Here is a 25,990-nt window from a genome sequence, read left to right on the forward strand (position 1 = left end):
AAGCCACGATAATAAATGTGCATAATAAATGCGGTGGAAAAGACACGTTTGACACGTCACAGCGTCTCGATGTTTTCTTAATCTCAAAAAAGCACTAGCTTCCATTTCCTGTCTGCTTCGCCGTATCTGGAAGTCGTTAAAACAGAAGAGCTGAAATGCAGTGTAGACACGAGTTATCTGGCTTCGGTTCAGAAGTCATTAATAAAAACCCGTGTCATCTTAAAATTCCTGATCTCTATTAATGCCTCGGCTCAAAACCTTCATCCCAAGTTCTCATAGATGCCGGAGTTAGTGTTCCATTGTACATCATGTTTACAGACGCTTCTGACTTTGGTGCTGTTCAACTGTCATGTTTATACGCGTATTATGCAATAAAACACAGCGAGGTGTGCTGTTTTAGGAAAATGATCAACAACGGGCTAGCGTGATGCAGCCTGACGTGAAGCGGAGTCACTGTTACCACCTTGAAGTTGATTATTTTCCTATAACAGCATGTCCTGAAGTTTTATTCCTCTTACACCATTGGCAACAATTACATTGTTTGTCACAGAATGATGCTATACTTTTTATTCATACGCGTTTAATATCCGTGAAACAAGTCGGTTACGTTCTATAGCAGCTATAAACAGTCCTTCCCTCATCAGCCTGTCTTTATTTCGTCTTTCTTGTAGTTAACGAGACCAAAAATAAAGCAACTTCGTAAGTCCTAAAGACTTTCCTATGTCGGAAAATGTCAACTTTATGCTTTAGGTACAGAGCTGAGACTCCTTCCAAAAAAACGTGAAATAACATATCTGTTCATATCAGTGATGATTAACATTTTTAAATTCATTTTTGTGGCTCATCCACCAATCAAGTCCATATAAACCTTGCTGCCAGAACTACTGTCCAAGTGCCAATGCTGTTATAGAAAAATCTTCTTCATTTAAATGAGCATCACTGTTTAATAATGTAGTGTCGAATGAATGACTTTATAATCGATTGTGTATGTTTTTGTACGTTTTAAAATAAATAAGCATTTAAAATGTGAATTTGCGTTTAAGGAGAACACAGTACTACTAAAGACAAAGTTATATTTAAAAGCACATAGCAGGTCAAGGGTTACAACCCAATACATAGTTCCTTTCTATTCCCAGTGATAGCGCGTCACCTATGAAGCCAGTGTGACGGATTCGGAAAGCAGGTGTCGCAGGGAGGAAATCATTCCGCTCAGAGGATGTTTTGTCCTTAACCTCGTGGGGGTCTCTGTAGAACAGACATCAGCGCGGTGCTCCTGTGGCTTTAATCGTCACTTCCACGAGCACCTGAGAGGACATTTCTGTGACACTTTTTCCATTTGACCAATGTCAGAACTTTTGTTCATGAGTACTTTTTTTGTATTTAAGGTTGATATGCTCATGTCGTGCAAAGGTGTACACTAGCACACACACAAAAATTAATAACAGAAATTAATCCAAGTACGTCTAACAGGCCTCGCTGGAATTTAAACGTTTTGCCGGACTGGAAGTGGAAGTGTGCTGAAAGAATGCTGGTGTCGCAGAGGCGCACATGTTGTAGCTCAGGTGCTTGCTCTGAATCATCTTCCTCCGGCGCGTGCGTGGGAGGATTTGTGTTTGCTTCAGCCGTTTCATGTCAAAAGGAAGCTGGGCCGAGGAAGGAAGTGACCCAATGTCCTCCTTTTTCTTAAAGAGTTTACAACATTCAAATTTCTGTCCATTTCATCCGGATGAGGGAATTCATGATTGCCGGGGTCAGGACTCTATATTTTTTCCTGTTATTTGACTGGAGACTTCGGTTTCAATAAAACAGCCATGCTCAATCATTCAGTTGGCCTTTGCCTCTGAAATCATGTTTCTTCATTAAAGATTTGACTGAGCTAAAAACTGATGGAAAAAGAGTCATGGAAGTTAATGCTTAATGTTGGCTCGAACAGGTAATAAGTAGCACTGTGATTGCTTGAGTTATAGAGAGATTTAAAAGATTTGTAAAGTCATTAAGTTTTAACACTACTACTCGACACACTCTATGGCTGATCATTCAAAACCTGTTTTATACTCGAGTTTAAAAATAGCACTCCGCCAGCCTCAATTTCACAGCGTCTAAAATGGTGCTAGTGTATTTGCTAAGCGGAGCAGATTGTCCCTTTCAGCCTTGCCACTGACCCATGATGGTCACGGAGCACGTACCGAATGCCCTCGGCAGCGGCATGAATGCCAGCTCAAGCCGCCTGCTACCATTCACAGGCCTCAAACTGGAGCCAAAGGAGCTCAAACGAGGCGCTGACGACACCATTGTGCGAGATCTTTGATGTATTACCCCCATCAGCTGCAAACTGAGGGCTTTGGTTGCCTGTGTCACAAGACCTCTGTCCTGCACACACACACACACAGCACAATGCGGTTCCCATCAAAGTCTGGTTCGTTTCAAAGTTAAATGTTGTAGTCATTGTAAAAGAGTGGCTTTGTGTTCTCATCTAACTGAGCCTTGCGTATTTTAATTTCGAATGACGGCATTTGTAAGGTGTTTCGGATAAAACAACACCAGAAGCCCTGTGAATTCTATTATCATGTTAGTTTTTTCCAGAATGCAGAAGTAGTGACAAACTTGTGCTAAGCTCTTATCATCGGTGACTGTTGGCACACCTGAACAAATATTATGACAGTCTGTGTTTGTGCATGCTTGTACTTCATTAGCGTGTCTGTTGTACTCTGTAGGCTTTGATTTAAAGCAGTGTTCAGATTTATTCTCACTTGAGTAAATGGGACCCCCCCCCCAAGGTTTGTAGTACTTTACTGGAAGGAAACATGGTGAGAATATTTGCGTGTAAGGAGTTGGGTTCGAGTAAGCCAGGCTTTTATTATTTAACACAGAGTCGGGTACATTTCATTAATAGATATGGCCAAGATCCACCCAAGGTCACAGAAAGACACAATTTGATATGGCAGATATGACTGATTATGGCAGATGATCAGTTATGAAGCATTTATATCATCTCTTTAACTTACTGTTAATTGCTTAAAACAAGACTGTGGAATAGGGGTGCATCTGTATTCAAGTTTTAACATGGGCATAGTCTAGACGAGAAGTGGTGGTTGTTTGAACTCTACCACTTCTCGTCTACTTTGACGAGTCCACTTTGAACTTCGTGGCAACCTTTCAATCTAATTTGCCTAAGTAAGCTGATTGACTACACTATATAGCCAAAATTATGTAGAAATCCGACCATCACTCCCATATGTGGGTCTTCCTCATGCGGTTGCCACAAAGTTGGATGCACACACAATTGTGTAGAAGGTCTTTATATTCTTTAACATTAAGATTTGCCTTCACCATAGCTAAGGGTCCTTAACCCAAACCTGTTCCTGCTTGACAATGCAGTTATGCACAAAGCAAGGTCGATGAAGAAAGACATGGTTTGTCAAGGTTGGAGTGGAAGAACTTTAGTGGCTTGCACAGAGCCCTGATCTTGACCCTACTGAACACCTCTGGGATGAACTGAAATGGCCTTCTCATCCAACATCAGCGCCTGACCTCACTAATGTTCATAATGCCTGAATGGGTAACAGATCCCCACAGCCATGCTCCAAAATCTAGTGGAAAGCCTTCCCTGAAGAGTGGAAGCTGTTATAGCAGTAAAGACAGGACAAACTCCATATTAACACCCACGGTTTCGGAAGGCTATGTTCAAGAAGCACTTAGGTGCGATGGTCAGGTGTCCACATACTTTTGGCCATAGTGTTTTTTTCCACCTGCCAAGTCAGGGAACTGTTGTTTATAGACAACAAAAGCCACCTAATCTTTCAGCAGTATTAGTTTAGTTGTAGGGGCTTGCATTTTTAGAAAGATCAGAAAGGTTCGCTGAAACCCAGTATCAGAATCTACTAAGAAACTGAGGTGCAGTGCTGCTGAGAGTCAAAATGGGCTCCTTTCAGCAGCATTTCATTGTAATGTCCTGTAGAAATGTTCCGGAAACATTTTCTTTTAAAAACGAGAGAGGAAGCTCATTTAAGAACACTGGAAAAACTTGAAAACATTCTTTTGTGAATTTCAGGCAAGTTTATAGAGAAATCTAAATCGAAATGTGGTTTTATTTTGGAGTTCAGTGTCAGGCTTAGGTCAGGCTTCTGGACCTTAGAGGTCGACCGATAGTGGATTTTACCCATACCGATAACCAAGTTGGGCCGGTAGTTTTAAAATTGATACTGAATGAAAACATAACAGAGATATTAATATATTAACTATTAATAAATATAAGTAAATAAAAGATATACATCCAAACTGAACTAAAAAGTAACACTCCAGATAACAAATAAAAATGGAGACATCCGAAATGGGGGGGGGGGGACTTCAAATAACACGACAAAATTTGTCAGCGATAGTTTTTATTTCGCCTCTAGAGGCGGCTCTAGATTTTTGCCTATAACCCATAGTTCCAGCAAGCAAAAGCAATAGATCGGTTAGACCTCTAAAACCACCAACAATACATAAAAAAAAAAAAATGAATAGTGTGCCTTCTATTAGTAGCTGTATTTGTGTCTGTTTATAACACATTATCCATTCATTCTGAAGGATATATTCATATTTGTTTACATCCCTACTTTTAAGTGTATTTTCCTGCAGGAAATCAGTACATGAAAGCTACACAATCAGATTGTAACTTTCATGATCCTGAAAGTTGTGGCCAGAAAAGTGTACATATGATACAAGCCACTCTATAGCTCCATAGACTAAGAGTAAGGCAATTTTGAGGTTTCTTTCTAGAGATTAAATCGCCAACTTGCATCAGATGGCATTATTTCACACGGTTATTATTTATGTACTATTGCTAATGGCAACCTTTCTCTCTGCTCTTTCTTGCAGATCTGCCGGTTACAGCAGCATCTTTCAGCCGGAGAGCATCAGCAGGATCTGTTCCGTGACCAGCCACTCATGTTTGTGTCGTCGTTGTCTCAGCCGCCCTGCCACAGTCTCACGGAGCTCGTCCAGCTGTGCGGAGGTGCCGTGTGCAGGAGCATTCGCCAGGCCGGCATCTGCATCGGGGAATACAAAGGCAAAAAGCCTGAAGAGACCAAGTGCCTATCAGAACAGTGGATTCTAGGTAACATGTCTCCTCCATGTGTTACTGTAAACCTTTATGGTTATATTCTGAGATATAAAAATCTGAAACTCTTACTTTGTTTGAGAGTGTATTCTCTGTAACATGTTAACAAATTTTTTCTTCTGTACTTGGCCAGATTGTGTGACTCATCACGTGCTGCTCCCATATGACCACTACATTCTGGAGTAAAGAGACAGTGTGTGATGGTGACATTTTCATGTAAATGGAATACTGTGAATTTCTGGCATATACCATATGCGCCATACAGTATGTATGTTTATAGTTTGTGTGTATTTTATGAGTATTTTCCTGTTGTTCTTTACTGTGTATTAGATATTGTTTAAATAAAACAAGTCATAAGGCTTATAGCCAGGGATTGATTTGAATTCATTTACGAGTACGGAAATCAGAGCTGAGCTCGGGTACGAGCATTTCATGTAAACATAAATCATAGTACAACGTAGAGGTGGTGATGATTTAAAGCAGACTGCTTCAGCGAGACAAGCATTCATTTCAATAGTATAAAATGTATTCCTTCAGTTGCCGACTGCTGCATTAAAGAACCCACACCGGCCCTTTCCGGATAAGATTGGACACCCCTGCACTAGAGAGTAGTAGGTCATTGACAACTCTAAGGAGGGCAGTTTCAATACTACGGCGTGGACGAAAGCCGTATTGAAGGGGGTCAAAGAGATTATTTTAAGCAAGGAAAGATTATAGCTGGGAGGCAACAGTACTTTCCAGTATTTTGGAAATGAACAATAAGTTAGAGACAAAAATTAGAGGGTCCAGGTTAGGTTTTTTTTTTAAGAACTGGAATCACTGCTGCAGTTGTAAGTGGTAAAGGGAGAGAAGAGGCCCTGCCTATAAAGCACTGGTGGACAGCATTCAACTTTTCCTGGTAATAATTCAGGAAAGTACAACAGAGCTCTTCAGATGCATGAACATTATGAGCTGGAGGAGGTTGAGTGAGCTTATTTATCATGTCAGACAAAACCTTAGGACTATTGCTTGCTTTATTGATAATTGTAAATGGTCTGCACTTATATAGCACTTTTATCCAAAGCGCTTTACACTGGTTCTCATTCTCACACACACCCCAATGGTAGCAGAGTTGCCTTGCAAGGTGCTAACTTGCCATCGGGAGCAACTTGGGGTTCAGTGTTTTGCACAAGGACACTTCAGTATATGGAGTCACGTGGGCCGGGAATCGAACCGCCAACCCTACGATTAGTGGACAACTAAGCCACAGCCTCAACATAGCTAGACCGCACAGAGTTCAGAGCGATTTTGTATGTGGTGAGGTGATCAATGAGAGCTAAATGGTGACCAGTTTTCCTATAAAGCCACTCGAGCAGTCTACCAGTGACTTTTAAGGGCCGGAGCTCAAGTGTATACCAGGGGGAAGTGTGGGAGGACGGAGCAGGCTAATAGGTTAATAGGACCTGCTCATGCAAAATATCAGAAATAACAGAGTGGATCTTAGAGTATCATTGAAGGATAGGAGATGTCAAAGACATAAGAAATTGTAGAGGAAGCAATGGAAGCAGAGAATAACTGAGAATAATTGACATTATCTAATCCTTAATTTAAGCATAATTCCTCAGATTTTTTTCATTCCTGTAGTGATCACATGTGTGCTGCAAGCACTGCGCCAAGACTGAGGTTCTGTCCAAAGAGTGTGGCCGGAAACATTTTAAGACAAATTTAGTGACTTTATTAAAAAATAAAATTAATTTACAAAAGACTAGCAACAAGTCGCGCATCACTGTTATTTACCAACAACCAAACAATGACCACCCATGTTTCCCAACCAATCACTAATTGTCTTTGTTCCTACTAAGCAATCACCGATCAGCATTGTTTGTTTCTCTTCTTAGGCTATAATATAATGTTCTTCCTTCTTCATGGAACAGCTTTTGGTATGCAAGTGATCGTTCCAATTTAATCGATATGCTAATTGGCATCATCTGGCGCCTTTGTGAGCGTGCTTTATTTACTTCCGCCTGAAAAAAGGTGGTAACGCTGTGCCCTGCACATTAGAGTGTTTTTTGGTGCAGAAAGGGCTGTTAATTAGCTGATTAGTTAAAAGTGTGCAGAATAATGAGGGTTGTCCGAGACCCGAATTGGGGAGAGCTTGACGGACCTGCACGCGCTGCTCGTGCTCACGTGTGTGCTGCATGCATTGTGTCCTGAATAAGGTCCCAACCGCAGGCTTCTCACTTCCCCTGCATGCTGTTTCTGTGCATCGCTGCTCAATCTCTTTGTCTCTCTCTCGCACACACACAAGCGTACAATTAAATACAATGTATAATGTAATACTGTATGCAGGTTACAGGTGAATAAGAGACATACGATGTGAATAAATGAATAAATAAATAATCCGATGACCTTCACTTTTCCGCCCACTGCGTTGACGCACGATTTATTTTACTAACCAGCATTAGTCCACTAACGTGTGGTTTTACACGCAGCCCGAAACTGCCGGTGGTTTCCTTTCACGTGTTTGATGTAGATTCGAAAAGAGGGGTGTGTCTTCGGTTGAATCCCAAACGCCTTCCTGCTCCGTATCCAAGTGCACTATGTATGAAGTGCTCAAAACACGTTCCATATTTACTTTCTTACTATATTTAGTAAGCCTGGGGATAAGTACGGATTTAGATCAGGAGTGGGCGGAAGGTTGCATAGCTTTATTCTAGAGTATTAAACCACGGCTTGTGCACCCTAGTTGCACAATAGTGAGATATTTGGAACTCAGCCCTTACCGTAGCAACTGCGACACTAAGATCCGGAGCCTCCACCAATGAGCGAGCGCGATACTAGTGCGTCCGTGACGTCATCGGGTGCAATATGGGGTCCGTGCTGGAGAGTGTAGCGTGACTTTGGTAAAGACGCGTAGATTTGTAAGATTTAAAAAAACAAACAAACTAGTCTTCGTCTCTTGCGCTTGAGTATATAGACCTCTAAAGTTCATACATTCGTGTGATTTAGACGCTTTGTCATTTGAGTTTGGAGCTGAACTCCGTAGCATGAACGTTAGCCTCACCTTTGACAGACCGCGGTAGAAGAAACTGGAGTGCGCGTCTGTACGGGATTTCACGGTAACCACCAAGCGGTTAGGAGAAAATCGCAGAACTGCTGAGATGGTCAGTCATCTGTACGGTACGTTAAAACCGAGTGTTATCGTTGAACAAACTTGAAAACAAGCGTTCTGTTCCTGACGGGACAAAAAGAAAGTTCGTGTGCTGTAATTAATAAGAAAGTGTGTTGTAATTCATAAGAAACTTTCCTTTAAATCAAACGCCTTGTGGTTACCGTAAAGCCTGGTGTATAGTCGCGCGACAAGGTTTTGACAGCAGCATGCCTCTGCACTGAGCGTCTTGGCAAGTACACTTTTGTCATGTGTCCGTCAGGGCTTTCGAGGTTTATTATATTTTAGCAGTAGATATATATTTTTAAAAATAATATTTTGCACAATGACAGGGTTAAGCTGAAACTTTGCACAGTTCATAATAGCTTCGTTGTAGCCGATGTGGTGTAGCAGCTGCAAGATCTCGCTTCCGCACACTGTGTAAACCCGTTCAGCGCCTTGTGAAACGACGTGTTAAGTTCATTACGTGTCGGATTTTGTTTGTTTGTGATTTATTAAACATGCTGCTGTCATTGATCGTGCACACGTACTCTCTGCGCTACTGCATACCGGCCGCGGTTATGCTCGGCACTGCGCCGGTTTACCTGCTCTCCTGGGGCGCATGGCGACTCCTGTCCACTGTCCTACCGGCCAGACTGTACCACACCGTGGACGATCACATCTACACCGTGTACCAGAGCATGGTACTGTTCTTCTTCGAAAATTACACCGGGGTTGAGGTGAGTTTACTTACTCTATCCTTCCAAAAACATCAGTACATCCTTCCCACATTACTGACCTCACCTGCAGCACCTGCAGCCTTTTTTAAATTTTTTTTAAAAAAAATAAACTTTGCAGACACAAAGACAAAGGTTATATCTGGTCAGTCTTTTGGTTTACAAGGGTTGCACAATATATTGTTAATCGTTCTCACAATACTAATGAAAATAACCACACGCTAAATATAGTTTTTGTGTTGTGTGTAAAATCTCAACAGTTCCGGGTAAGTGATGGATCAAGGCGTTGGCGTTATCCAAGATACCTGATAACCACGGAATCAACGCGCTGTTGAATTCTCGAATCTGATTGGTCAGCTTCGTTTACTATAACAGCAGCTCTGACCAGAGGGACAGGATTGGATTATATTAATGCTCGGTAGTAACAGCTCATTCACAGGCAAACAATCTGCATAATCTAAGGCGAATACTAAACAGGTTTTTTTTTTATTACGTTATTAACACATAATCGTTGATATGGTTTCATTTTCCACGAGGAGACGTTTAGTCTATATGACACTTATAGAAGGAGTCTCCAGTGTCAGCACTTTGGAACAGTCGGAAAGTATTCCATCATTTTGCTGAAACATGACAGCCTGCAGGGGTTCCCCCCCCCCCCCTGTCATTTTAAGAGAGGGGGAAAAACAAGGCTGGTGAATGTGACTGTTTATAGATGCTTTAATATATATAAAAAAATTACTTTCCTTACAGACCTTCACAGCATTAGATGCAACTATAAACGGCAAAAAAATGCACAATTCATTAATAAATTAAAAATTGCCATTGTCAAGAAAAGATCGCATTGTGTCGTGCCACATCACAACACCCCGGCGTGGATTATTGTCCTATAACAATGTGTTTTATTCCTTATTTAATGCAGACCAGTAAACTGAAAGTCATAATATGGTAATTTCCTGATTACTGCACTGCCCTGTTGTGCTCACGTCTTAGCTATGCCAAGATACAGCGTGTTCAGACATGCTCCCCTTTATTTTTCTCACCAACTCCATATTTATCACCGTCCAAAAAAAACAACAACTTCCATTTACATTTAAAGCATTTATCGGACGCCCTTTTACAGAGCATATTTGACGTCTCCATCAATAACATACAGTATCTTCATGCGAGTACAAATACTTCACAGTCTAAGATTACATAGACATCATACTGATGATATTTCCTTGTGTCGTATTCTTACAACTTCACTGAAAACCCGAATAAAAACCAGTCCTTTTGGCACAAACGACACATTAGGAAGTCCACATCATGCATTTTCTAAAGAATAAGGTGTAACATAACGTGACATGTTACATCCCAATGCGTTTTATTCCTTTCCTACCAAAGTGATAATTTTTAATTTACTAAAAGAACGACACCACATACATTTAACCGTTTATAATTAGTCTTTAATATTGTGCAACGTCCTCTAGACGAGTTAATTCCTGTTATCCTTTATGTTACAACAGTGGTCAACAGCCGTTCTCTTTTTTTTCCACTCTTTCTGTCGGTTAATAAGAAATAAACCAGAAAGTGCCAAGTCCTCTGGCAGAAAACTATTATGACTATTATGAAGCACTGACACCTGAGACGCTTTCCATAAATGTTAAATAAACATCTTACTCTTACAGCATGCTTCACCATATAAATAACTCTTGTTAAAGCGTCTTGTTGAATAGCAGCATGCGTTCTGCGATCTCTTTATTATTAGGCTCAGATTATATGGAGCGTCTGCCATACAAGTTCCTGTGAACGAGCTTTTACTATAGAAACGATACAAGCCGTACTGTTATAGAAAATGAATTAACCCCTTTCTGACTAATCAGATATGAGAATTCAACAGTGCTGTGGTACAAGAACTCGAAAACAATCAGAACAAAATCTGTGCTCCATCCATCTATTGAGAAATACACCTGCCCATCTGGTTGTAATATAAGTCAAGCTGAATGTCTTGTAGAACAAGTTCAGTTGTCTTGCAACACACCTAAACATAAAAAGGTGTGACCTGCCATGTCTGATAACATGAAATGTTTTTAGATACCATCTGTAACTGGAAGACGGAGATATGGTTATTCTTTTTATCTAGTTATCAGTTGTGCTGTTATTTATGGTCTGTGCGTTGAAGCAAATCAGATCAGGATGTGCAAAGGTCTTTCCCCTGGTTTAGCTTTTATCCATCCACTGAAAGTAGGGAAAAAGTGGGTTTAAATGCTATTTAGTGGTCTTCAAATAAACAGCATTCTTTGTTAAAGGTTTTCTAAGCTTTATTTTCGCTAATCATGGTATACGAATGTGCTGCCAGAGTTTTCGTTTCGCAAGTTTATGTTTGCCGTTTTGGAATAAATCACAGGTGTGGGTGGGGCTTAACAGCGAATTACTCTTATTGGCTAGTGAGATTTGGTTCGACAGCTCGAGCGTCTAGCTGAGAAGGAGGATTGACGACGACGTATGAGACTACCCCGAATGTCAAATATGAATTACGAGCTAATATATTGGTTAAGTAAGTAGGTCATTTCATCTACAAAGTACAAACACTATAACTATACCGAGAACCGCATCCAGAACACTCTCAAAAATTTGCGTTTTCATAAACCATGATTAGCGAAATATAATATTAAGCTCACATAAAACAAAGAAGTGCAAATCTGTTTTCTCAGTTTCGGTCCTGGTTCTGCAATAATGTGCTCTCTGTCCCTCTGACCTCTAATTAACCCACTTCAACCTCAAGAAGGGCTTCTCATTTCATGTGTTGAATCTGGAACAGGACATGTTCAGTGGATGGTACATATAGTGCCCTCCAATAATATTGGCACCCATGGTAAAAGAAAGAAGGCTGTGAAAAATTCTTTTGTTTCACCTTTTGATCTGTTGTTAAAAAAAATAATCACAAAAATACTCTGCTCTCATGCATAGCAAACATCTGCAAACAAAACACAGGTTTAGTTTAAAAAAAAAAAAAAACTGTGTTAAATATAGGTGTGCAGCAATTATTGGCACCCTTTTAGTCAATATTTTGTGCTACCTCCCTACCCTACCAGCTCAGAGTCTTCTCCTATAAAGCACTGATGAGGTTGGAGAATACATGGCAAGGGATCTGAGACCGTTTCTCCATACAGAATCTCTCCAGATCCTTCACATTTCAAGGTCCACGTTGGTGGACTCTCCTGTTCAGTTCACCCCACAGGTTTCCATAGGTTTCAAGTCAGGGGACTGGGATGGCCATGGCAGGACCTTGATTTTGTGGACAGTAAACCATTTTTGTGTTGATTTTGATGTATGTTTTGGATCATTGTCCTGCTGGAAGATCCAACCACGACCCATTTTAAGCTTTCTGGCAGAGGCAGTCAGGTTTTCATTTAATATCTGTTGATATTTGATAGAGTCCATGACTCATTAAAGAGCCACCACCATATTGAACCGTGGGCATGAGGAACTTTTCCATATGGTTACCTCTTGAAGTTCCAGTAGTGTCTGGCAAACTGAAGACACTCGAGTTTGTTTTTGGATGAGAGTAGCGGCTTTTTTCTTGAAACCCTTCCAAACAAGTTGTGGTGATGTAGGTGACTTCGGATTGTGGTTTTGGACACTTTCTGACCCCAAGACGCAACTAACGTCTGCAATTCTCCAGCTGTGATCCTTGGAGAAAACCTGTTTTGTTTGCAATTGTTTATCCATGAGAGCAGTGTATTTTTGTGTTTTTTTTTTTTTTAACAAAAGATCAAAAGGTTAAACAATAAAGACAAATTTTCACAGCCTTCTTTGCTCATATTTACCAAGGGTGCTAATATTAGTGGAGGGCACTGTAACAACCAGAAACACAAGCTTTGAAACCTAAGAATCTTTAGTTATACTCTAATAGTTTAATTGAAGTGTAAAACCTTTGTATACACATTTATAATGAACTAGGGTAAACAGTTGAAACCAGTATGAAGGAAATTTAATAGACGTATAAGAGGAAATTATTGATTAGATTTGACACCCAGCCACATACTCCAATACGTCTCGGCTGGAAATCCTCAGCTATTTACATGTAATATCACTTTTAGGACCATATTTTTTGGTCTTTTTCATATTAAATTAGAAAATTTATACATGTGAAAGCAAAGCATGTCATCTTGACCTTTCCACTCATCCGAATGTAGATTTGAGACACTGTGCGACGTACAGCAGTAAAATCACTTCCTGGTTTTATTCAAAATTGAAGTTAGGGAAACATTAACAAGGTAACATTATTTCTGCTTGTCTTTTAGCGATCGAGTTTTAAGATGAACTCCGGGAGGATGTTTATGGAGGATGTTTACAGCCTAAATGAATCTACTGATGCTTTTATTGTGTTTATTTTTATCAAGGGAATTCACATGATGTGATTTTAGCTGTGCTGCCAACTTTGCACGGCATTAATATGAGACGTTATGTGAACGCTAAAACCCGCCTAAAGAAAGCAGGGTTATTAAGAAGAAAACTACTCCTCACTTTTTCAAGCATTTCACATGAATGTAGTGGATTTAACGTCACTAAAGTTAAATTCTTCAGAACTGAGAACAGCACGGCTTCTCAGTTGGTTTAATGCAGAATTTTAGGATTGCCTCCATGACAGGAATCCGGAGAACACATATGGTGTAGCCATTACCTAGTTCAATAACACAAACAGAGGTATTCATATTTGAAAGTGTAGTAATAACACTTTACACAAGCTTCTGGAAGTCACTGTGCTCCAATAAACTGTACATATAATGAGCACATATGGAATGTCACACCTGGTGTGTTTACACCGCAGGACACATGGATATGAAAGAGCGTACTGCGAAACTTCATTATGACTTTTAATAAGCAGATGGTGATACCACTTATACTCGTGAGAATAACGGAAGCGAAAAGCTCCTAATGCTGATGTTGAAGTCTGCATGTGCATTTTTGTTTCGTTTTGGCAGATGTATTGTTTTTCTTCCTGCATTCTCACGTATTATTTATCACTCACTCAGATTATTATTTATGGAGACATACCAAAGAAGAAGGAGAATGTCGTTTATCTCTCCAACCATCAGTCCACAGGTAAGTCTTGGTGCAGAGCCATGTTGCTTATTTATGGTCAGCTAGACTACATTAAACATTAACCTACAGTTTATATTAGCAGTATAAATTCTGTCTATGAAATTGTAGGATTGATCAAGTGAGCGTCGCTGTAATATATATATATATATATATATTTTTTTCCGTGCCACAGCGGATTGGATCATTGCTGACATGCTAGCAATTCGCCAAAATGCACTCGGCCATGTAAGATACGTGTTAAAAGATGGTCTGAAGTGGCTTCCGTTGTACGGCTGGTATTTCTCTCAGGTACCGTATGCGTAATTGTGATATTTCATCTCCCTTAAATGCAGTTTGGTAAGCGTTATTGGGATAAAGGATGTCTTCTTTATCTTTTAAAGCACGGAGGCGTATACGTCAAGCGGAGCGCCAAGTTCGATGAAAAGGCCATGAAAAGGAAACTCCGTTCTCAGGTGGATGTAGGAGCACGAGTGAGTATGCAATACTGTACAGCATTTCCTAATTAAAACCAGGACACTTAACAGGCAGGGTTTTGAGTCTCCCTCTTTCAGAGGATGCGATACACAACCTAGATACAGTTAAACAAGAAACAGACGAAAACAATTCAGTTCACTCGCCACTGAACTGTACGATCCGATTCAAACCCGATCCGGTTCAGTTAAAATGAAAAAACTCTTCATGACAGGACAAGTTTTTTTTTTTGTCTTATTAGCTTTAAGAGAGAAAGGGGAGAAAAGAGAGGCTGGTAAGGTAACGACTGTTGTAGTTGCTATAATGCAAGTGATAACAGGAAGTAGAATATATTTTCTGATTTGAATGTGTAACTATTCAGTGTATAAACAGATCATACAATACTGCGTCTTGAACAAAACATTCAACAGACTGCATAATGAAATAGGCTGTTCAGCATAAAATACCACCGAGTAGACATACTAAACATTTAAAGTGAATTAAACATGCCTCTCCTAAGCTAGCTTCAGGTCTTTTGTGTGGTGTTTCAGATGTAGCTGGGGTTGCAATCTTTCTGAGAACTGGTAATCCTGCACACCCATGAAAACCTGACCAGAAAGCTAATGTTTAATTTTGTTACATTCAGATGCGCACCTTTTTGTTTTGTTACATGCTGCTAAGAGTGTGGTTGGAGTTTCAATACTTTTATAACATGGAATCTTTTAATCAGTTGAAACTGGAAACCATAGGCACATATTCAGGCAATACATATTATTGCTGTAGCGAAAATGTATCGCATCCAGACACCACCTTATCATATCATATCGAAAGTGTGGTTTTACAGTCCTGCTAAACAGTAATTTTTGTGTACATGGTTTGCTTATTTTGAATAAACCCATTATAGAGATCTCCAAACTGACAGTTGAGACACTTAAATTTTCTTTATTGGGTGAAATATCCTGGACGTGTCATGTGATTTCTCTGAAGTTTCTGTGAGTGACTGGGAAAAAAATAGGTTTATTGCCAAATAACTTTTTCCCATGACACTATTTGTGATCCCGTGACAGTTGATTGGGTAGAGCAAAGCCTTTAAAGTTGGAGTCCTCTATCTCTGTAATATTGGGCATTTCCGAGTGATGACTTTAATTCCTTAGAGGCTTTGATTTATGCTTCTATAAAAATTGCTTCAGACATATAAACATCCGTAACATTTGTGCTCTGGTCCACTGTTTTCTCCACAGATGTATCTCGTCATATTCCCTGAGGGAACACGCTACAACCCTGAATTTAAGGAAGTAATTAAGGCCAGTCAGGCTTTTGCTGCAAAAGAAGGTACTTGTGTCTCTGTGCCACACTGGTATTGTTTCGACAACAGTTTGCCTTGAGCCATCTTGATTAGATTTGATATTAGATGTTTGCATGTTTTTCTGATTAGACTGAGCCACAGTAGGATTACGTAGTAATGTAGGACTGAGTGCATTATGATGTGTCTGATATAAGGGCATGTTAGAAACGTTATGTTAGAAACGTTCTTGACTTAATTAACAATAAAGTCAATTTTCCATTTTCCACCTGTGCTTTCATCAGTCACAGTGACATTCTCTGCCATTACGTCCATTCTTATTAAGCGATGTTAATATAGGAAGGATTTGTTAGTGCCATTCTTCAGTAACCGCCAACTTTTGACATGTAGTAACTGAAAATAGTGTCTCTTATTCGAATATGTGTATGATTGAATCTGATCCAATAACAGGTGTATGACAGGTTTCTTACTGGTTCTACCTGATTTGGTATCACATCACTGGTTCTACAGCGAACACTGTTTCTGATTGTTTTTTTTTTTTTTAAATGACTCTCATAGGACTTTCTGTACTGAAACACATTCTGACACCAAGAATGAAAGCATCACATGTAGCAATAGAGTCCATGAAGGAGCACCTGGACGCAGTTTACGATGTCACAGTGGCTTACGAAGGCACTCTGACTGCAGATGGGAAAAGACTGTCTGCCCCTTCAATGCCAGGTACAGTGACACACTTCACACACTTCTAGTACAGCCAGGAAAAGGACTTTTAATCTGTTACATTTAGTATTGCACGGATGATGTACGTAATTCAGTTGGATTAAGGGGCCAGGTCATCTAATATAAATATTGTTAGTCTTTAAGTCGTCAAACTGATCTGAAAAAGGGCAGAGTGCTTGCAATTGCGTGTTAATTCCAAGTACAATCAGGTTCCTAGAATACATAAATATGAATTTCCTGCTACTTCCTATAAACAGGAAGTTATGGCGTGCTATCATCCCTCGCCTTGGTGTTCCCAAAAACATTAAAGCCAACACTTGTTATGCAAAAAAACATCCTGTTTTTGGACAGGAATAAACAGCAACGGCAAAGTAATGTTATTGATACAACTTACATTCTTTACATGTTAATCAAGTGCTTCAGTCATTGCGTAAGGGTGAGTCAGATATTATTTCAGTATATTTTTGTTTTAAATTTAGATTTCCTGATTGGTCTTCAGCAGGTGTGCACGTTTACGTTGTATTGCTTGGCCTTTGCCTTTGAGTATTTGTCCGAAGATTTAGAGAATGTTCTGCTTGGATTGAGTATATTATATCCATCAGAAATCTCGATTAGATGCTCGTTATTGTTGTTTGACTACTTGTGAATTGTTTTTGACTGTTTTTAGGACACCAGTGTGCGGCAAGGATAAAAATGATATCCAATTAATTATAATGGGGAGGGGGGTAAGTAGGAGTTCCAGTTCATCCCAAAGGTGTTGAGGTCAGGGCTCTGTGTAGGCCAGTCAAGTTCTTCTTTTCCCTCCTTGGTAAACCATGTGTTCCATGTGGAGCTCGCTTTGTGCACAGGGCATTGTCATGCTGGAACAGGTTTGGCCCAATTAGCTCCAGTGAAGGGAAATTGTAATGCTACAGCGTACAAAGATATCCTACACAGTTGTGTGCGTCCAACTTTGTGCCAACATTTTGCGGAAGAACCACATATGGGTGTTATGGTTGGGTTTTTTGACCATAAACTGTATGTCCAATATCGACTGAGTGAATGCGAAGTATCTACGTAGATTTTGGGTTTCAAGATTTCTCTTAAAGTGGTACTGACTTGTGCGATGTAAAAGTTGAATATTTCCTACACAGTTGTCCCAGTAACATTTACTCTGATTATATTATATTAATAATTATGCTGTTTTGCAATTTATCTCTTGAATTTGCACTTTAAGTAAAAATGCAGAGATTTTACTCTTGGTTTAAATTTAATATGAAATACTTTTGTTAAATACCTTTTCAAACATATGACAACCTTGTGAAGAACCCACCAGCTGTGACTGTAATGGACAGCGTTTAAGCTAGCCAACAAACCACAGTTAATCAAGCCACATTAAATTTAGCTGTGCTGCTTTTAGATACATAGTGGCAGTAGTGCCCAATGCTGAAAATGGCAGACCTTGTGCCAAAGAAAACATCTCAATCTACAATCTAGCATTGTTTGTTTTTTTTTTTTTGTTTTGTTTTTCTTTTAAAAAATGGTCAGCCCAATTTGAATAAAGTGAGATGCAAAATCTGGAACGGACAAGTCATCACATGTAATCTTTGTAATCTTTGTAATCTTTGTAATCTTTAGAATCAGCCGTTTTCATTATTGTCACCGTCACAACTTAATCCCACCACAAATTATGATAGAAGCAGCCAGAGGTGGTGAGGTGGTCTTGTTTGAAAGTGTGTAAATTGTAAACGCAACTGAATTTTATAAAATAAAAAACCCAAAAGCTTCTGCAAGTTTGCATTGTTTGCATAATTAGTTGTTTACAGAATCTTACAGCTACAGTGACGTTTGAGTAGATTACATTTAAACCAAATGACACTCAACAGCGCCACTCTATGGCTTTAGGTTTTGTTTAGTTTTTGTGTATGTATTAAATCAAGATTTTTTTTTTTTTTTAATGGTAAATCAGAGATGAGGGGAAAAATCTATAATCACACAACCTTAAAGAGGTAATTACTTGTTTGCTGTATTTATAACAGATATGCTGAATGTTTGTCTTGTTTGTTTGTTTGTTTGTTAACAGAGTTCCTTTGTAAAGAATGCCCCAGAGTGCATATCTACTTTGAGCGCCTGGACATGAGGGAGATTCCTCCAGAGCCGGACTTTTTCCGCAGGTGGCTTCATGAACGATTTGAGATTAAGGATAAGTAAGTATTCCTGAGCAGATGCCTCTGCTCAATCTCGCCACATATTTCAGCAGAATATCTCTGTTTACACTTAATTTTAGTGACTGTGGTTTGCAAAAGACACCTTAAGAAAGAAGTTTTACCTTATTTTAGGTTGCTGACTTCTTTCTATGACTCTGAGGAGCCCAACAAAAAATGCAAGTTTCCAGGACAAGGTCAAAGGTCACTGCTAAGCCTCAGAAAGACGCTCCCTTCACTGCTGGTGTTGGGTGGCCTCACTTTGCCAGTGCTCTTAACCGAGTCAGGTAGAAAACTCTATGTGAAAACATGGATCTATGGGACTGTTTTGGGATGGCTGTGGGTTCATATACGACCATGAGGTAATAGAAACCACTGACCTCCTGCCAGCTCGCATCAGCATGACGAGACCGGTGCTGGTTGGATGCTTGTGTTTTCAGCCAGCCATGCTGTCACATCTTGGAGTGTTTTTCCCCCCTGGTGTTAGGGCCAAGAGGTGTTTGCTGGAGGATGACCACATCTCTCTTTATTCACTGCTTCTTTTGTTTTGAAGGCTTTGTTTGGTTTTACATTCTCAGTATCATATCCATTACGTTGGTTATCTTAATATTCTGAGCTGGAAATAAAAGAACAGCATTTTAAATGGGGTTGACATGCTTATACAAAGGTCGGCCAAGATATTTTATTGTGTTCAGCTTTCCAAACGAGTATTCATATTAATGGAGTTTTTGGTTCAGAGGGTTTTTTTTTGTTTTGTGTTTTTTTTTTTTAAATAACGCTTTTGTTAAAATTGTATTCGTTCATGATTGGGCTTAGTTAAGATTGTGTAATTTGTCGTTTTTGCATGACATTTTGCTTTGTTTACACATCAAGTGTGCTTTATTTCTTTCTTTTGCTTAGTACTTTGGTTTGTTTGTTTGTTTTGTCTTTGCAAAACGGATTGTCTCATACAATATTGCCAAACTTCAGGATGCAGGAGCAATATACTGTCACTAAATACCTATCTAATAAAATATTATATATCCGCAGTAAAATGCAACAGAGAAGCATTTCACTGTACTCTGCCTTTTAACATGCAAAATTAACCCTGTTACCTCGGTTACCTTTTCCATTATTTATTTGTTCACAAAACTGTATTAATGTATTTATACCACAGTGGGTTCCAGTATGATGCAATATCAGGTGAAAAACCCCAAAAGACAATTTACATCTCAGCGTTTTACACTGAAAACTTAATCTGTTCATTGTAGTCTCATTTTAAAAGTCCATGAAAATACAACTCTGATATGTCTCTGTTTAGGCATGTATTGACATTTAACAAGCGCATTCTACTGGAAAATAATGAGAATACACTCACTGACGGCTTAAGGAAACATCCATACATCTGCTTATTCATGCAAGTATCCAATCAGCCAATCATGTGGCAGCAGAGCAATGCATAAAATCATGCAGATACAGATGAAGAGCCTCAGTTATTCATATCCGAATTAAAATCTTAGTGACTGACCAGACAATGTTTTTTTTTTCTAATCTTCACCTGTCCAATTTCTGTGCACACAGTAGTCTCCTATTCCTGTTCTTGGCTGAAAAAAGTGGAGCCCAATGTGGTCTTCTGCCGTTGTAACTTGAAGGTTTGGTGTGTTGTGTGTGCTGAGATGCTTTTCTGTTCACTATGGTTTTAAAGAGTCATTATTTGAGTTACCATAGCCTTCCTGTCAGCTTGAACCAGTCTGGTCATTCTCCTCTGAGCTCCCTCATCAACAAGGCATTTCCACCCATAGAACTGCCGCTCACCGGATGTTTTTTGTTTTCCGCACTATTCTCTGTAAACCCTAGAGACTATAGTCCTTGAAACCAGCCTGTCTGACACCAACAACCATGCCAAGGTCAAAGTCACCAATATCACATTTTCCCCCGTTCTGATGTTAGATGTGAACATTAACGGAAGCTCTTGGACCTACATGATCGATGCATTGTGCCAGTGCCACATGACTGGCTGATTGCATGAATAAGCAGGAGTACAGGTGGTCCTATTAAAATGGTCAGTTGGAGTATGTCTTCAAGTAAACTGCTGCCAGTTTTTTTTTTTATAAAAAAACAAAAACAAGAAGCTTTCTTCAAACAGTGGAACAAAAAGAAGTCGGCAAGAAAACCATGGTGTTTATTCAGGACAATGTTCTATCACATGTATCTAAAAGCACTCTGCTGCTTAGAAAGAAAATGTTTCAGTCATAACTGATTACTGACCTGGCAGACTGCCTCACCTGATTTAAACTTAATTGAGGACATGTCAGTTCTTCTCAAGCATGAAATTTATGCTTTTTTTTTTTTTTGGATGGGAGGCTCATAAAAGTTATGTACAAAGGGTAGTTAAGTACAAAGGGTGACTTTACAAAAACTGCATATTCTGAAAAGCTAAAAATTGAACCCATTTCCTAATAATTGTGCAAATAATTGTTTCCCCCGTAATGTAGCCAAGAGGAAATTAGTAGTAGCCAGAAATTGTACACATAGTATAGTTTCTGTTTAGCTGATGATTATGCATTATGTTTCTAGCATAAATGTTTTGAAGCCTATTATTTTAATCAGATGATATTTTCATCCATGGATAAGTTGGTTTGAACAATATTCTACCTGAAAGTTGTGTTCAGACACGAAAATACGAGAATAGAGTTGCACCATGTATGCTTCAAACAAAACTTTTCTACTTTCAAAACTCTCGTTATACATGTAATTGTTCTGTTATTTGATCAGTTCTTAGTCCACAATGTAGCCATTTATTCCTCTATATCGCAAACAAACAAACAAAAAAAAGAAAACTCTACCTCTAAATGTCTATCCACAGATTGTGTAATATTACAAGTGGTCTGCAGTATGAATGCTTCCTTCATTTTATGAAAATAAATAAATAAATAATCCATTCTGAAAGTTGATCGCTTTGCCCAAAAGTCTAATAAAAACTTCAAACTTGGCATCCGTATTGTAATGGCTTGTAAAATGTCTTAAAAGGGCTATGGTGAGAAAAAACAAACAAACTATCATTGACCTGATGAAATGTTTGGGTTGTGAAGCTCCTTAATGTTTTGTGTTGTTCCGAGTGAAGAATTGCACTGCTGTACTGAATTGTACACGCTTTTGCCTTTTTTCTACCCACTCTGCAAGAGTGCTTTGTTTCATTCAAATTTGTTTATGTTGTCTGTTTATGATTGGCAGTGTCTGCTTAGATGGGGTTTTATTTTGATTTACAGGATAATATCACTGCAGCAAATGGCAATTTCCTATCAGCAGTATTTAAATTAATGTTATAATCAATAGGCCACTGGTTCTAAAGATCATCTGGCCATTACATAAATAGTTCAACAATAGTTTTCAGATTTTCAATTGAAGTAAGAAAAAAGCATTTAATGTGCATCCATCTGATAATTCTGCTGAATAGCAAACTCGGTTATGATATTTTTGGAGGAATGTCTGCTTGATTGAGACTGAACCTCCTCATAACTAGTATGTTTGTGATTTTTGGGAACTACAAGCCAACATTTCTGGAAATGACCATAATATTCGCTCACAAACTCAGAGAACATAGAATTGTTGAAGTGTTGGTGATGATCAAAGTGCTGATTGAATGCTGAATGTATTCTGATGGAAAAACGAACTGGAAGGCCATTCCTTATTACATAAATAACAACAATAAACAAATGGAAAAACAATAACAGGAAAACGAATCAGGACAACAACAGGAAAAGTGTGAATGTTAACCAGTGAATGACTCAGTGAATGTGGATATTGTGAGATGTCCTCATATTCCTGCAGAGGAACCTGATGACGTTGTTGGTCATTAACAAGCAGAAGGTCATATCATCTCCTGCTATGATCCAGTAACTCCCATAGAATATTTCCAGTAACAGTCAGGAAAGGACAGATGGACATTTTTGAGTTTTGAGGAAGTTCCTTCTCGTGGCATGTTGGGTATCAGAAACTAACTTTGTATTCTCACTGTGAGCTCATTGTAAAAATATTTAACCAAATGGGTACAATGGGCAACAAAACCTTCACTGATCAGTCTTTACTGCTGCTGCTAGGGCTTAAAAAGTACACAGTCTCTTAACTGTTGTTTTCTCATTCTAATCCTGTTTATTATTTTTTTTCCACCAGTATAACATTGTTGTACTCATTATCTTGTGTATAAGAAATCAAACATTACCTGTTTATGTTAACATTAGAGGCCTGTACATTACTGATAACCGCCCCTTTTCATCTCTTTCAATGTTATTATCGGACTCATGAACTCGTACACAGAAGAGAACATCAGAGAATTTGGTGCTGCTGACAGTATTACTGCAATAGCCATATTAATGTAACAGAATTTCTTCAAGACACAAATTGTAGAGTCAGCTGAAGGCCATATGAAATGTATGACATTTTGTCATTGCTTTTGAAACAATAAAACCATGCAATAAATGGAATTTCTAATGCAATAAGCTAGTTTTCTGTGTCACATGACTGCTTCGCCTGTCCTTTTCTACAGAGACCAATGACTGTGCATATACAGATCTTTTGTAAGCAATAAGAAGCTTTGGCTTTTTATAATCTATAATTATATATTTATAATAATATAGTTGATAATATAATTAAATTTATAATGTATAATAATCTTCTAACAGGACAACGACATCCATACTGCCGAAGCTATACCGGAGTGGTTCAAATCCAAGAACCTTAATGTTTTAAGATGTGTGGTCCAAGCCCAAACCTCAATCCAACTGAGAATCTGTAGTCTTGAATTATAATGTTTACAATGGTCTCCATCGAAAATAGACAGTTTCAACACAGCTTGTGCAATTTTGCCAAGAAGAATGTGCAAAAATATCAAGATCCAGATTCGTAAAACTGATTCCAGACGTATCCCGGCTGAAACTGCAGCTAACGTACCAAAAGTACCAAATACTGACCCAGGGGTATATACTTATGCAAACAAAAAAAAATTATGCTTGGCAATTTTATACAATATTAAATGATGGAAATCTGCAGGACAAGATCCCAAGTGTGGCAATATTATGAACTTATACCAGCAACATAACATCTATGCAACATCAATATTCAAATTGTCATTGACATGCGTGCTAAAAAATACAATCGTCATTTCAAACCGTACAAATACACATTCAGCATTGTTATTTGAGCGTTGTACGGTTTCAGGGCTTGGTCTGCTCTCAGCAGCTGATGTATAATATTAATACATCTTCCTTGCTGAGGCATTACAGAGCGAAACAACATAGTTCTTAGTTATCAGCAGGAAGCTGTGAACAAACAGGGTAGGTCTAAACACAAATTTGCCTTCACTGCTTATAACAGTATTAAAACCCAGAATATTGATTTTAAAGACTTATTTAGCCTATAACATGTTTAACTGCATGCAACCTATTTGACTAGATTTTAATTAAACATCTGCTGCAAAGCAAACTCAATTAAATTGTTGTCCTTTCCAGGAGATTAAAAAAGGCACGCTGGATGACGTCCATGTCAGTTTTATTTTAAGTGATTCTCAGCCTTTAATGAGTTATGGGAAAATTACATCCTGCATATACTCTCTCAACCAGGCAGGTCATTAAAGTCATGCCAAATACAAAATATGCTGAATAATTGGTGAAGGAAAAGGAAGAGTCAGAGAGGGCAGACTGCGTGTATCTGACTGTGGATACGTGGAGTCACTTTTAACAGTATTGTCAGCGGTAACAAGAAGACTCAACATTTATAAGGCACAATTCCCAATTCAGAGCACACATCTCCACATCTCGAACACTGGCACTCACAGTGAACTCAACGTTCTTTCATATTTTGCAGTTATCAACCTGTGGAAACGTCTTGACAGTGATGCTGGCAATGCCAGAAAAATCCAAAAAATGACACAGTCTATGCCACTCTAGAAGGACAAAGACTGATCTGATATTTTGACTGATCCTCCTTTAGAATGGTCTGAAGATCCATTGGTATATTGGTCAAAACATAAAACAACCTACACTTGCTTATATCAAGGCAGTTTTTGGTCATTGTAGTCTCACCAGTGCCATACATTACAGTTGAAATCAGAATCGTGATTGTAATGTGAATAATAATGTTAAGCACCAGTACACCAAAACAAAGTCCTTTACATGTACATGTTAACCCATGGTACTTGGCAATGAAGGTGATTTTGATCCTGATATTAATATTCAGCAGATGTATAGGGATCCTAGATGCATCGTTGTCTGCAGAACATCCTCTTCACCAGCAGATGTCACCCTCATGCACTACCAATTAAATGAGTAGCAAACCATTTCTCAGTACAATGGTTCAAAGCTTCAGAAGGCCTTATCTCCTGGGACAACGGATTTTTAAGGTACTTGAGGCTTACCTTCCAATTATTCCTATTCAAAGTCCTGCCCTTCAGTATCTCCCTAGCACCACAGGTGTTTTCAAGAGGTATGCAAGCAGCCGTTTGTCTTCTCTGATGGTCAGTGGTATCATGACATTATCATATTTGAGCAACTGGTTCAAAACCAACTGAAATATATCCACAATACTCTCTCACAATGTGGCACTCGGACTCAAATTGAGCGTAGAGGAAAGCTACAGTCACACAACACTGGTCACATAGTTCAAATGCCACACACTAAATCATGTAGTCCTCAATGAAAGGAGCAGACCATGCAGGGCATTACAAAGAAACTGAGTATGGTTTGGAGTAGTGCCCCACTAGAGAGATAGCCATCATTACCATGGACACCTCCCTTACAGGAACATATCAACCAGCTCGAATTGTCCGGAATTGTTGTTTTACTTAATTTACATAATTACTTTTCAAGTTCTTTTTTGTCATATGCACATGGAAACAATTTTCCCTTTAAAATATCTATATGCACAATAAAGCCCCCACTCAGGAGTAAAAAGAACTGTTGAGTTAATGGTGGATGTTAATGCAGGGAGACAGATTCTTTACAGACTGTTCTAAAGCCTGATTGGCTCATTTTACCTTCCTGCAGTTAATATTGGCCAAATCAAATACGTAAATATTTGAATCCCCTAGGGTCAGCTGCCCTGCACGTTAAAGGTTACTTTTTAAAAACCATACATCGGTCCATACAAGATTTCACTGAGTTTTTTGTGATTGTTGCGGCCAAAAATGCTTGATTTTTGTGCAGCTTTTTTTCAAAATTTGCGGAGTTTATTGTGCTTTTTTAGCAGAAAACTACTTGAACTGGCGAAATCGCAATTGCTCGAAATTGTTTTGCACGGTCTTGTGCA

The 25,990-nt window shown here is 38.9% G+C and overlaps 2 protein-coding genes across 2 annotated transcripts in view; both read left to right on the forward strand.

Annotated features, from left to right (window-relative positions):
• The window catches only part of mcph1 (microcephalin 1), a 38,985-nt gene extending 33,486 nt beyond the window's left edge, over window positions 1-5,499 (forward strand). Inside the window, exons 14-15 of the mRNA XM_053620511.1 lie at window positions 4,861-5,098; window positions 5,235-5,499. Coding sequence (XP_053476486.1) covers window positions 4,861-5,098; window positions 5,235-5,287 — 291 coding nt within the window. The 3' untranslated portion in view covers window positions 5,288-5,499. The remainder of the gene's footprint in view (window positions 1-4,860; window positions 5,099-5,234) is intronic.
• A 2,447-nt stretch (window positions 5,500-7,946) lies between these two features.
• agpat5 (1-acylglycerol-3-phosphate O-acyltransferase 5 (lysophosphatidic acid acyltransferase, epsilon)) lies at window positions 7,947-20,795 on the forward strand. The gene is made up of 8 exons (XM_053620510.1): window positions 7,947-8,968; window positions 13,984-14,053; window positions 14,226-14,341; window positions 14,434-14,523; window positions 15,745-15,835; window positions 16,365-16,526; window positions 18,589-18,712; window positions 18,845-20,795. Exons 1-8 carry the CDS (start codon window positions 8,750-8,752, stop codon window positions 19,068-19,070), a joined length of 1,098 nt encoding a protein of 365 aa, XP_053476485.1. The 5' UTR covers window positions 7,947-8,749; the 3' UTR covers window positions 19,071-20,795.
• The last annotated feature ends 5,195 nt before the right edge of the window (window positions 20,796-25,990 follow it).

Source organism: Ictalurus furcatus, chromosome 3 (assembly GCF_023375685.1).
Source record: "Ictalurus furcatus strain D&B chromosome 3, Billie_1.0, whole genome shotgun sequence".
In the NCBI taxonomy this organism is placed as follows: domain Eukaryota; kingdom Metazoa; phylum Chordata; class Actinopteri; order Siluriformes; family Ictaluridae; genus Ictalurus; species Ictalurus furcatus.